Here is a 12,547-nt window from a genome sequence, read left to right as displayed (position 1 = left end):
TCCTCTGCTAATTGAGCCTCCATATCCCTCTTCCTATTTGCATATCATATTTGACCCTTATGAACTCAAGGGCCACTAGCTGGCAGTTAAGACTTTAAGTGTGGATTTCTCTATCAGTTTCATCCATACAGTTCATTAAGCAGGGAATCTCCAAAACTAATCTTTCAGAAAGCAGATTATGCAAACATGTTCACCCATGGATTAAATTTTTTCCTGAGCGCTTCAAATGACCTCACACTCTTGCTTTGCCTTTTCAGTCTTTCTTCTCTTCTCATACTTCCCTCACCAGCAGTGCTCTGCAAAAAAGCCCTATTACAAACCACAAAGCTGCATAGTACAGCTGCTCTATTACATTAACATATCTTGACCGTTAGCTTTTAAAAATACAACAGTATTAGGGTGAAAGTCAAACTATGAATGCATTACTTTTGTCTTTGTTTGGGCTCCAAGTGGCAGGAAGTCTCCAGTGATTCACAATGTCTGTGTTCACTGCATGACATCGACAACGAGATATAAGTCAGTATTTGCCACACAGGGTTGTGCCTCTGTTCATTAAAGCATTCTGTCCATGAGAGCAAGCAAATCAGCTTTCATAACCATAAGTGCTTAAGTCTCTCAAATTCATCAAAAGAAAAATGGAATGAAGAGAAGAGACAAAGGGAGGAGTGTATCTCCCTATATACATATGTTATGCCATGTCACGATCAAGTCAACCTATTCAATACTGCAATAATCCAGAAGTGTGACGTCACAATGATTCTGTGTCAAAATACCTGTGTCGGCCAATAAGAATGCACCGTCTTATTCACACTTATGGCACTTAAATGCCCGTCTCCTATCCTCACCTCCCTCCTTTGGCTGACCGATCACATTTATCCTGTCAAATAAAGATTAGAAATTCATCATCTCTTTGTGTTTGACAATTCTTGGCCTATTTGCACAAATAACACTTGTTATTTCTCTGTTAGGGAAAGTCGAACTCAATGTTTTGCACTGAATACAATGTCTTTTTCATTTCTGTTTGAATCCTTAAACAAGATGGAATTGTTCACCAGTCTCTAAACTCACATCAGCTGGCATTGCCACCTCCTGACAACATAATAAATTCATGTCTTATTTCAAGTTGGCTGCGCATCCTCCTTTATGAAAGCTCTTCAAGCCAACTTTTCATGAGAGCAGCTTAGAGAAAGGAAATGCATGCCCGCATATTATATTAATGTGACCTTCAGTTTATGCTACATAAAACAGGGCCTTGCTTTTGTATGTTCCTACATCCCTGGTGACGAAAATAGTGAATGCTTCATGTAGAATGCAAGAAGATATAATTTTATTGAATAATAAATGAGCATTGTCATGCAGTCTTTCCTAAAATGAGTAAGCGACTGTCTGCAAACACGAAAAATCGAGTCGCCCTTCTGGACAAACAGCCTACCTGAGACCTTTCCTGTCTAAGCTCAGCTTTGATTCAATACTGCCCTCTAATGGTCAAGACTCTAGTCGGTGTTCATTTTTACATAGTATTTTGTTTGTCTTTTGACGACATTATTTACATTTAGTCAGTATTTTGTTTTATATTCATTAATTTAGACAGTTTTACTCTAAATTGCATACATTTTCAGTGGGCGAAATATAATTTTAGTTGAACAAAATTAAGTGCAACAAGTACAGGCCTATATGGCTGACAATATCACAAAAATAAATTGAATAAGTGATATATTGCTTGTGGGAGCAATAGGTAACAGATGTTCAAACTAAAATAAAAAAATAGTATCATCTAGGCTACTCACCCTCAGCAACCCTGCAAAAAACAGCATATGCTGGTTAGGTATGTTTTAAAGCATGGCTGCTGGCTTGAGCTGATTTAAACTGGTCCTTAGCTGGTTTAAACTGGTCCAGCTCGTCATGTGCTGCTCCTAAGCAACTAGCTCCTGCTCAGGACCAGCTTAGTACCAGCCAAAAGTAAACACTATACCAGTCAGGCCCGTATTCCTTACCAGTAAGTGACCAAAGTAAAATCAAAGATGGCGACGTCAATAAAACTGAAGTCTTATCACTTTCTGACACGAGTCAAATCTTAATTAAGGGACAAACAGCTAATATTTGGGCTGGAATCGTAGCATTTGAGTCGCGCACAGAACACAAAACGGTTAAGGAGCGGCTCCGGTAGAGAAAACTTACTGAATCTATAACTTTCAGATGACACACAGCTCATTTCTCCATCACTGTAAATGACCGAAAACACGAAACACGTAGACGCGCGTTTATGCAGCAGAGTGGCTCTCTCGCACTGTATGTGACAGAGTTGTCCCGTCCTGTCCTCTTCCCTTCACGTTTTCCGAGAATGCGGTTCTGAGTCCTGAAAATAGGCATACAGGTGTGTGAATGCGGCTGTCACGCCGGTAAACAACCGTCCAGTGTGTGAACGTAACCGTAAGGACTCAAAATGGACTGTCGACCTATTCTGCTGCTGTGTGAAGGTGGTCTTGAATTCTGACCACGAAGAGTATGTTAAGTAGTCTATAAGGAATAACTGAGGACGGGCCGAAGTCAATTATTCCGCTTATACGGTTTCCACACCTCAAGACATCGATCAGATGATTTCAAGGCATTCGTCCGGTTTTTCTATTTAAATCGCTATTGTGATTAATTGGATTAATTTCTTCCTTATCTCATCCAACGCCTCCGTTGCTAATTCCAAAGCGTCATTTTAAACCTAGTAAAGGAGGCTTGAACCTTTGATAGCAGACTAATGCAGTACAGTTACACCATATCGTAATAACCGTAATTACCAGATACCAACTTGTAAAAATCGTTCACGTCCTCGTAGAAATCGTAATTACAATTTGTGAACTGGGAGTTTTCTGAGAGCTACGGTTTGTACCACGTGACCGCTGCACCTCAACTGAACCAGCGAAAAATGGCGGCGCTTTCAAAGAAAGCTATACTGCTCTAAAAAAGGGGGAAATGGATACATAGATAGGCTACTATAATGTACTATAATATAAAAACATTATGTAAGTATTCATACTCTTATTATTTTGTTGTTGTTTGTTTAGGTTAGCAATATTTATCGCCACCATTAATAATAACAAACAAACGGTTTGTAATTATTTTTTTGCCTGACACAGTTTCCGTGTTCTGCAATATTTAGCAGCCAGTAGCATACAAATGTAATGTGTTTTACAGCTGCCAATAACTTTACGCGGTCGCGGGTTCATTTTGTTGACTGTCGCTATAGAAACGGATAATCCCCAGTCCAAGGACATGAATACCTAGTTGAACATCACGTGTTTTCATCTAGGAATTACATGGCGTGAACGCAGCATAATTTATGAGAGAGAGAGACTTGCATCTCTCAATATAGTGTTCGACAGCAATGTCTCTAGTGAAACATCAAGTTTATTTTCTTCACGAACAGCGCCGTTTGTTACCTCGCTTGTGTGTGGCCTTAACCAGATTGCGCTACCATGCGCTAATGTTGACAGTGGATGTATCGCAGTGGCTCATAGACACGCAGTCATTCAAGCTTTTCAGTTTGACCCAGAATCTGATCCGGATGGAGAAGCACCGGATGAAGAAGTTGCAACTCAGCGGCTACAGCAGGACGTCTCCGAATGGTTAGTTTAAAATATTGTGTCTGGATACGGTACTTTAGTTGATTTGTTTATGTATGCTGTTACAGTTATTATCATGTAGCTAATGCTAGCCATAGGCTCGGATGAAGGAACTAAAAAAATACTTTGGTGTTCATTTGTTTATCCAAACACTGAGCAACTGTCACGCTTCGCTCGTTTGCAAGCCATGATGTCTCTCGAGGAAAAAAAAATATTGCGCTCGCCTCGCACGGTAGTAGCTCATTTTCTCATGGGCGGGCAAAGCAGAGAAAGGGGAGGTAACCTTTCCCCGTATGACGACATAAAGGGAAGATTCCAGATTGGGCCATCTGAACTTTCATTTTCTCAAAGGCGAAGCAGGATACCCAGGGCTCGGTTTACACCTATCGCCATTTCTAGCCACTGGGGGACCATAGGCAGGCCAGGGGAACTCATATTAATGTTAAAAAACCTCATAGGGGATGGGGGCGTGACGTCACTGCTCTAGCGCCGCGGTGGCTGATGGGAAAAATCGCCATTTTGTGAGGCCACTTGTTGCGACGCGCCGAGGAAGTTGTAATATGAACCTGTTTTAAATAGGCTACAGAAATTGAATAAAGTATAAATCAACATATTAAAGTTATTCAACAAAACATTATTTAGTCAAGAGCAGTGAGGGATTTCTTCTGTCTTTTGTTGTTTGATTAACATTAATGACAGACGGCACAGCTGTCATGCTGTCACAAGACCTGTTTCACGGATCCAATACTTATACATATGCGGTTTCTTTCCCAACTTAAGACAAAACCGACAATGCTTAGGATACTCACCAGGACGACCATTTTGACATTATTTTGTGTGTATTTGGCCACTTAAGCGCAACAAGCTGTGTTTGTTTGTTCGCAGCGCACGCTTTGGATGTGACTGCAGCGCACAGAAAAGTGCCTCTGGAGCGCACGAGTACCGAAAGACTTAAAAAGACGTGCAAATAATACATTTCTGTGACGATGCAACAATGATTAGGCAATTGACAATTCTGTCAACTGTACCGAAACGCGAGCTAAAGTCTTGTATCGCAGCGTGCAGCAGATGTGAAGAGAAGGTCCAAGAGAGAGGACGCGGTGCAGCTGAATCACTCACGCTTTCAAATGACTGGTTGTGTGAATTTATTTACTCATCTAAACTACACGCTATATTGAATAAATGTTTTGCAGGAATTTCCCTCATTTTAAAGTCGAAAGCTGCAGGAATATATGCGCAATCCCACACCGAAATTCAGGACCTGATTAAGCATAATTCTACTGTACATAGAATTGTGAAACATGACTTTTCCAAAACTTTCTGGCTTTATTTATTTTTCCAAAAGTTTACAGGCCTGGAAATTGCTGTTTTAAAATTCCATGACTTTTCCAGGTTTTTCATGATCGTATATGAACCCTGAATGTGACGATCGGGTGCGGTTATCTAAATCAAAATCAGGCAAAAATATAGGTGCGGGTGGTTGGCCATCTTTTCCAGGTACCGTTTTCTTGCGTCCGTTAGAAGTTTGTCTCTGTATAGTACATTTTGTTCTTTTAATCGACTTTTCAACATTGTTTTTCATGTGGTTGTTTTAAGTCTCGCCCGATGTGGCCTCACAATATGGCGGCGCCCTCTTGTTTACGTCCCAGAATGCACTGCGCAGTGACGTCGGTTGCCAAGCTCTATAAAGTGAAATGTTCATGCCATGGGACCTTTAAGTCAATGCAAAGACGCGAATAGACATCTTGCGGCGCGATTCGCGCGAATCGCGCGAATGAGGCGGCGCGAATTGAGCGTTTTGGGCGTTTGAGTTGAAAAATCTGAATTTTGGCGAAAATTCGCGCCGCGTTAACCAATCAGGAGCTTTCTCTAGTAGTGACGTGATTATGACGTAGCGAGGGAGGCAGAAATCCGAAACAACAATGGAGGACAAAATCATCGTCGCTGTATATGGATACCCGGAGCTGTACGATACATCTTCGTACTTTTATAGAAACAGGAATAAAAAGGATCTTGCTTGGTGTGTTACTTTGTGCACAACATAAATAATAGATTTATAGCCTATTTGTTACATAAAAATATTATTTCTATGTTAAGACTAGAATAGGCTACTTATGGCAAACATTTGTACATTCATTCTAATTATATCCTATTGCAAATACACTCACAATAGTATAGTAAAAAAATAGTTATTTGTGATTGGACCAGTGTAGTGAAATGAGACTGGAGCCGCCTGGCAGAAGCCCCTCCTTGACGCGAATTCGCGTCTGTTGTGACTTGAATTTCACGCGCGAATGAAGCGAGTAAACTCAAAATGTTCAAGCGTCCAACTACGCGCGAATAGCGCGATTTATTCGCGCAAGTCGCGTCTGGTGTGAACGCACAGTTAGAACGTTCGTCGGCCAATCAGATTCAAGCATTCACTTGATGCATTTTTTAAATGTTTTTTCTCTAATCTCAGCTCCTCTGCGCAAGCTGTTGTGACGTCACATTTAGAACGTCTCGCCTAGGCTTGGAACTTGCTCATTTTGTGGGTTAAAGTGTCGGAGTGTAGATTGATCAACTGGTTGCTGTCAGACTTTTATCGAGTGATAAATATTGTTATCATGAGATTACTTTCACGACTGAAAAAAATGATTGAGAAGGAGTGTGTACAAGAACCATGTGTTCTTCTCAAACACACTTGTAACACGGTGGAGAACCATCCTCCTCATCGGCCTGATGAGGTTCCCGTTGTTGCTGGTGGTTTTGATGGAGGAAAGGGGGCAGAAAGAGAGGAGAAAAGGAAAAAGAAGAGCTTCTGGAGGGGGCCAGCTCTCTGCTTTCCTCACCGGAGAGCCACTAAATATGATCTGGCTAAAGCTGAGAATAAGTACCAGGCAGAAGCCGGATCATATCAGACATTTACCGATGGTACAATCACATCAACATGGCATGTTTTGAATTTAGGCTGATTCTTCAATTACAGGAACTTCTGTTTAGCTTCCTTTTTAAATTAAGAATCACTTTCCCAAAACACTGCAGTCATTATCACACCAAACATTTTACAGTGACAGTTCAGAAATTAAATTAAAGGTTTTTGAGAGCAAGGTCGTCAGAGCATCTGAGAATAACTTTATTAGGTGTCATTACCAAACCAGTCAGCATGTCAGAGCTTAAACATTGATTAAATCAGTTCAAATTGTTGAGAGAAGTTTAATTTTATATCAAGTCAAATGTGCCCCTATATGAAGAACCACTCTAATTTGAGATGTTATTTTACTGATTTATTTGATTTGATATTATAGCTCCAGCTTCTAAAGTCCACCCTGTTCCTGCTGAGGAACAGCGAGAGCAGAATGTCCCAGGCAAAGGTAAGAATAATAAATCCATAAGAATTATAAAATGTTAATATGAATTATAAACAATGTAAACAATGATCAATGAATCATGATGTGTTTTTACGTTAAATCATAAAAATAAGTTTCAATTTTTAGCTTTTTTGTGTTATACAAGATTCAACTCATTTTAATGTAATTTAATTTGTAAGTGACAAACACCTAAGTTCATTATTATTATTTTTTTTTACAGTGAAATAATATATATATATATATATATATATATATATAATTGTATTTCATACTAACTGCAATTGTTTATCTTTTAATAGGCCACATCCGCAGCCATTATAAAATCGGCCCAAAACTGGGTCAGGGAGGATTTGGCTTCGTCTACGAAGGGACACGCTGCAAAGATGGACTTGAGGTTTCAATTTCTTTTACTTACAAAACTTTACTCATCTCTTCAGAATTAATGACTAGACCAATATGACCTCTGTGCACATGCTAATTGTTAATTTTGTTTTGTTTTGTTGATCAGGTGGCTGTGAAATTTTCAGTGAAGTCACCAAACATGCCATTTATCAGAGTGGTGAGAAGCCTGCGCTCTCTATATTACTGCTTCTCAGTCACTGTTTTCAATTTATTACATCTTTTATTAATATTAATCACAGAATACAAATGAGTTCTCAATAGGCAAACTGTTCTGATTTGTGAACCAAGTCATTGTTTGGGAAACCATCTCCATCTAAGCATCATATTTCCTTTCCTCTAGCCTGGTCATCCCGAAGGCATCCCAATGGAGATAGGCCTGACACTCATGGCCAATAAAAACCCCAGAGCTCCTGAGATCATAAAAATTCTGGACTGGGAGGACAACGAAGACCACTTCATTATGGTCCTGGAGCGGCCCATGCCCTGCATGGATTTAAAAAGTTTCGTAAAGCTCCACGGAGAGAGTCTTGATGAGGGGACGGCACGAAACATCATGCGGCAGGTCATTGAAGCCGCTAACATTTGTGTCAAGCGTGGTGTCTTTCATCGGGACATAAAAATGGAGAACCTGCTGGTAAACCAGGACACCATGGAGGTGAAATTGATTGACTTTGGGTGTGGTGTGCAAATGAAGAGATTTGGCTACAAAGTCTTCAGTGGTATGTGTTATGAACTGCTTTGTTAATTATCTCACAGAATTGCATCCTATATAGTCAACATGATGTGGAAATGTGTTAAATGGACAAAACCTCTTTCCTCCAGGCACAAAAATATACTGTCCACCAGAGGTCACCGTGAATGGCAGATACCATGCAAAGCCGACAACAGTGTGGTCGCTAGGGATCCTCCTGTTCATGATGGTGTGCGGATATTATCCCACAGAATACGACCTGGATCTGATCAGTAAGAGGAGCTGGACCAGACCTGGCCTGTCACAAGGTAAGATCTGTATTCTAAATCACACAAAACAGACCCATAGCTTGAAAGAGAGCAGGTGTAAAGAATAAGCTAATAAATCAAACGTCTCTCGTCTTTTTGGACAGAATGCTGCCAGATGATTTCTTCATGTCTGCAGTCTGATCCACAGCGGAGGATCCATCTGGAGAAGATGCATCTCCATGACTGGTTTCAGGTACTAAGTCTAAGATGAGCTAAATGGTTTTTTTTGTCATTTTTGGTTTGGTTTGCCAAATCAAATTTGTAATGTATTTAGACTATTAATGCTGATTTACTTATTTTTTTAATCAGGTCATGGAGTAAGACACGAAGAACTTAAGAAAACAACTCCTGTCACAGCCAACCTGTTGTTTTCTATCTTCAGTAAGCTTTGCATCTGGCGGGCTGATATAAGTGGCTTTTCCATCCCTCCACTCAAGCCTTACCATCTTATGAGGGCCGGCATGTCCTGGTAGCGTTTGCTGCCTCGACTTGTAATAGTTATTTGCATAGCTTTTAAATTTATATATACTTCTAGAAAATTAGTAAGACATTTTGTAAGATAAGTGTATAAGGTAAATCTGTAAGATAGACAAGTGTTTAAGTGTATGCGATAGATAAGTCTATACATTTAAAGATAAGTGTATAAGATAGATAAGTGTATAAGATAAGTTTATAAGTGTATAAGATAGATAAGTGTAGAAGTTGTAAGATAAGTGTATAAGATAGATACGTTTATAAGTGTATAAGATAGATAAGTGTAGAAGTTTATAAGATAAGTATAATTTAATAAGATAATTGAATTTATAAAAAACCTGGTAAGAAAAAATATAATAAAGTATATAAGAGAGTTTTTGTGGTGACTGCGTCATATTAGAGAATATGTTAGAGGATATGGACATCCAACATAGAAGGTGCATACCAGTTTTTAACTTAATGGATCATACAGTTGTGGAGTTAGAGTGGTTTTGCAGTTGTATGTCCCCCATTCCCAGAATTTTATGAACCTCCTCAGGATGATCTGTTGTCTGTTGTGTGTCCAGTTTCGTTAAACTTGGACATTGCATTCAGCAGATATACATCAGCTTGTAAAAAGGCCATCAGTTAACTGATATCTTAGCAATGCTTTTTGCAGAAATAGTCAATCAACTGATTCGGGGACACTGAAAGAATCAGTAGAATTGTTATTGTGAATTTTGATTGTTTAACTATGATGGTTCCAAAGTTATTAGCAAAAACATATTATAGCGCATCCTAACCAATTATACCTAAATTTAATATACAGCTTCAAAATTCATGAAACTAAACCTGTTTCTTCAAAATGACCTGTTCTCCATATGGACAAGGTTTGCGAAGTTTTAACTTTGTGCATGCATGTTAGTCATAATGGGTCAAACCAGACAAATATAAAAAAATTGTATCTGCTAAACAAAATCAAAATTCATTTTGCCAGCAAGGTCTAGAGCTGACCTACAAAGTTTGGTGAAGATCTGACCAAACGGTTTCTTCGGAGTTCAAAAAAGTGTTTTTTAAAAAAAAATCAAATTAAAATTAGTTTATCGATAATCAATAAAATTAAATATACCCTTTTTCAGGGTTAAAGCAAGAATTCATAAAAAGAAATCTGAGTCTATCACACAGTTCCTGAGTTATTAGCTAAAAACATTTTCAATACACTTTTGTTTTGCCATAGTGTGAGAATATATTTATTTTTGTAAAATTAGGCCATTCAGATTCGTTTTTTATTAGTAGTAGTATTTATAATCTTTATGATAGAAGTTGTCCATGATGTGTGGTTTATTCCAAGTCTTCTGAATTTATTCAACTGCTTTATGTAAACACGGACTGTAATTTAATTTGCATTCATTCAAAATCTACAATTTGAATCTGGCGCGTGCCAAAAAAATTGTTTACTTCAGTACAGAAACTCCACACAACCCTTCCTCATTGGTTGTCGTGACAATCGTCAATGTGGTACAATATAGGCCTACTGTATATTTGAATGTGTGCAAGATTTGAGAACTCGTTAAAGTTTGGTGCTTCACATTTGAGAACCTTTTATAGTTAGCTATACATTGCACATATTTTAGTGCGTTTCGGAAGTTGCGTATGGGAAATTCACTCATTACTGACTAATTGGATAAGTTCAAACAATCATTCTTTCTAAAATAAAAAAAGACCTACTGCTAATGCCCTGTGTTTTTTCTCATTACATTTTCATTAATGTTTTAATTAAAGTCGTTAATTATACCCCATTTTTCGTCAGTTCATTAACAAACACCCTGCCACTGCACTTGCTGTGAAAAAAGCACACCAACTTCACTTATTTATTTTTAAATCTGCGGTTTATTGTTATATGGAGAGATTATTTTAAAATCAACAACTCCAATTGTTAAAAAAACAAAAGATAGGAAGAAACACATATTCACATATTCAACAAAGACCATGTCACAATCTCATTCCTAATGCGTCTAATAGGTTCAGGGGTTGGAAACATGTTGTGTCTCATAGAACATTTTGTGTACCCAGGATTGCATGGATGCAGGATGTGCAGAGATGACAAGAAACTTTTAAAGTATCAGTAAGGAAGATTCATACACACACTCCCCTCATTTCCCCCTCATCATCATTCGCTGGTCATGTGTTGGCTTTTGTTCAGAGAAATGCAACTCTACTCTTTCTTTTCAGCCTTCTTTTCATCTTTTTCATGATACTCGAGGAAGAAGTCGTTGCAGGCAACAGTGAGGGCACCAACGAGGATGACGAACTCTGTGAAGTCCACCTCACCATCGTTGTTTGAATCCAGGTCTCCCATAACTTTATCTACCGCATCCTTATCCTGTGCATTCTGTGGAGCAAGAGAGACGCAGATAAAGTTATTCAGAAACATCTGACTTTCGCAAAGAAATCAAAACTCTGTTTTCTCCTTACCCCAAGGTAGTTGCCCAGCTCCTGCGTTAGCATCTCTTTGAGTTCCTGCCTGCTGAGAGTATATTTGTCGCCCTCATTTCCAGAGTACTTGTGGAACGTCTGGATCATCAGCTGCATGGCGCTCTCCAGTGTGGAGGCATTCTCTGAGTTTAGAACATTAGACATTCTGGAAAGAAAGATTTATTGGCGAGCGGCTGTGTTTAGACTTATAAATGCACTCAAGGATGCACAAAAGGTTTTCTTTAGGGGGAGTATTTCTGGCTCATTTTTAAATATTTAAAAGCACAAGGCAGACTTATTTTCGTCAGACCACAACAGTAAAAACATTGCAAAAGGAGCAGTAACATTCTCCGCTCAACACGCTTTGACCCCTCCTTCCCTCTCCAGATCATCCTACAAGGGGCTTAACTTAACTACAGAAGGGAAATGTGACTCGCCTGATAAGGGTGAAATCCTAAACTGGAGAAAACACTCCGAACCTGGGGAGGAAGTTACTTGGCCAAGTGTAATCCGAGCCAATCTCAGTGCCCACAACTCACTACACACACACACACACGCATATTTAACCAAGCACTGCCCTCGGTTTGAGCTTAGCCCTGTCCTGATGGATGAACTGATAAATATATTGGGTTGTGTTGCCAAAAATAACTTCAGTGGAGAAGAAAAGCTTCCTGATACTTTATAGAGATGAGTCACAAGCCACGCACAACTTGAGGTAGAGAACCGCGTTAAAGAATGTTGTCCAATCGCAGCTCGTTAATGTCAAACTTTTCTTTTGCACATGATCTGACCAAGCATGTTCTGTCCAGAAGCTCATTAGAAATATCAGGCAGCACAAAATCGAACTAATATGTACAATTACTGTCTGTTCTTCCATCCATCCATGTCTTTCCCTTACCTTGTTGTTAGAAGGTTGTTGCTCTTCTGTTCCTTGAGGAGAGATGAATGCTGGTGAAGACGGGAGGCGATGGGCAGCATCTTATATACCTACTTGGTCCTCCTCCCATCATACCTTACACCCCTCCTCCCTTCCTCCATCCATCCTTCATTTGTCTCTGCCTACCTATTTCCCACCTCTTGTCCTCTCTGTTTACACATTCACAATGCAAGAAAAAATACGAAAACAGTGTTATATAAAGGAGTAAATGTGATGTTGATCGTCGTAATTGAAAGAGAGAAAGTTCTCTGCGTTAGACGGTAACTTGAGCAAATGAGAACAAGCCACATAACGGATGTTTTGTTTTATTGATCGAC

The 12,547-nt window shown here is 39.2% G+C and overlaps 2 protein-coding genes across 6 annotated transcripts; one reads left to right on the top strand and one right to left on the bottom strand.

Annotated features, from left to right (window-relative positions):
• Nucleotides 1–2,904: 2,904 nt before the first annotated feature.
• On the top strand, nucleotides 2,905–10,973 carry LOC131522601 (serine/threonine-protein kinase pim-2-like). 5 transcript variants are annotated; one of them, XM_058748221.1, is made up of 9 exons: nucleotides 2,980–3,014; nucleotides 3,535–3,617; nucleotides 6,902–6,967; nucleotides 7,264–7,358; nucleotides 7,473–7,523; nucleotides 7,707–8,085; nucleotides 8,189–8,365; nucleotides 8,470–8,558; nucleotides 8,675–9,207. In XM_058748221.1, exons 2-9 carry the CDS (start codon nucleotides 3,557–3,559, stop codon nucleotides 8,684–8,686), a joined length of 930 nt encoding a protein of 309 aa, XP_058604204.1. In that variant the 5' UTR covers nucleotides 2,980–3,014; nucleotides 3,535–3,556; the 3' UTR covers nucleotides 8,687–9,207. The 5 variants fall into 5 exon arrangements, 4 of the variants coding, with proteins under 4 accessions (XP_058604206.1, XP_058604204.1, XP_058604203.1 ...); XR_009266574.1 differs by lacking the exons at nucleotides 2,980–3,014; nucleotides 3,535–3,617 and adding exons at nucleotides 5,714–6,527; nucleotides 10,892–10,973 and having other exon boundaries at nucleotides 8,675–8,746; XM_058748223.1 differs by lacking the exon at nucleotides 3,535–3,617 and having other exon boundaries at nucleotides 2,905–3,014.
• s100t (S100 calcium binding protein T) lies at nucleotides 10,708–12,509 on the bottom strand. The gene is made up of 3 exons (XM_058748224.1): nucleotides 12,192–12,509; nucleotides 11,294–11,459; nucleotides 10,708–11,210 (listed from the first exon to the last, which is right to left on the bottom strand). Exons 1-3 carry the CDS (start codon nucleotides 12,269–12,271, stop codon nucleotides 11,034–11,036), a joined length of 423 nt encoding a protein of 140 aa, XP_058604207.1. The 5' UTR covers nucleotides 12,272–12,509; the 3' UTR covers nucleotides 10,708–11,033.
• Nucleotides 12,510–12,547: the final 38 nt, after the last annotated feature.

Source organism: Onychostoma macrolepis, chromosome 16 (genome assembly GCF_012432095.1).
Source record: "Onychostoma macrolepis isolate SWU-2019 chromosome 16, ASM1243209v1, whole genome shotgun sequence".
Lineage (NCBI taxonomy): Eukaryota > Metazoa > Chordata > Actinopteri > Cypriniformes > Cyprinidae > Onychostoma > Onychostoma macrolepis.
The sequence above is the reverse complement of the archived record's forward strand: the minus strand, read 5'-3'. Positions and strand labels throughout refer to the sequence as shown.

What these genes read in the sequence shown, in the direction of transcription:
- s100t (XM_058748224.1), bottom strand. Translation starts at nt 12,271, where the DNA reads ATGCTGCCCATCGCCTCCCGTCTTCACCAGCATTCATCTCTCCTCAAG. An exon ending in AACAACCTTCTAACAACAAG is followed by an intron (nt 11,460 to 12,191) that starts GTAAGGGAAAGA and finishes CTTTCTTTCCAG; the next exon opens with AATGTCTAATGTTCTAAACT. An exon ending in AGCTGGGCAACTACCTTGGG is followed by an intron (nt 11,211 to 11,293) that starts GTAAGGAGAAAA and finishes CTTGCTCCACAG; the next exon opens with AATGCACAGGATAAGGATGC.
- LOC131522601 (XM_058748219.1), top strand. Translation starts at nt 6,221, where the DNA reads ATGAGATTACTTTCACGACTGAAAAAAATGATTGAGAAGGAGTGTGTA. An exon ending in ATATCAGACATTTACCGATG is followed by an intron (nt 6,528 to 6,901) that starts GTACAATCACAT and finishes TTGATATTATAG; the next exon opens with CTCCAGCTTCTAAAGTCCAC. An exon ending in TGGCTACAAAGTCTTCAGTG is followed by an intron (nt 8,086 to 8,188) that starts GTATGTGTTATG and finishes TCTTTCCTCCAG; the next exon opens with GCACAAAAATATACTGTCCA.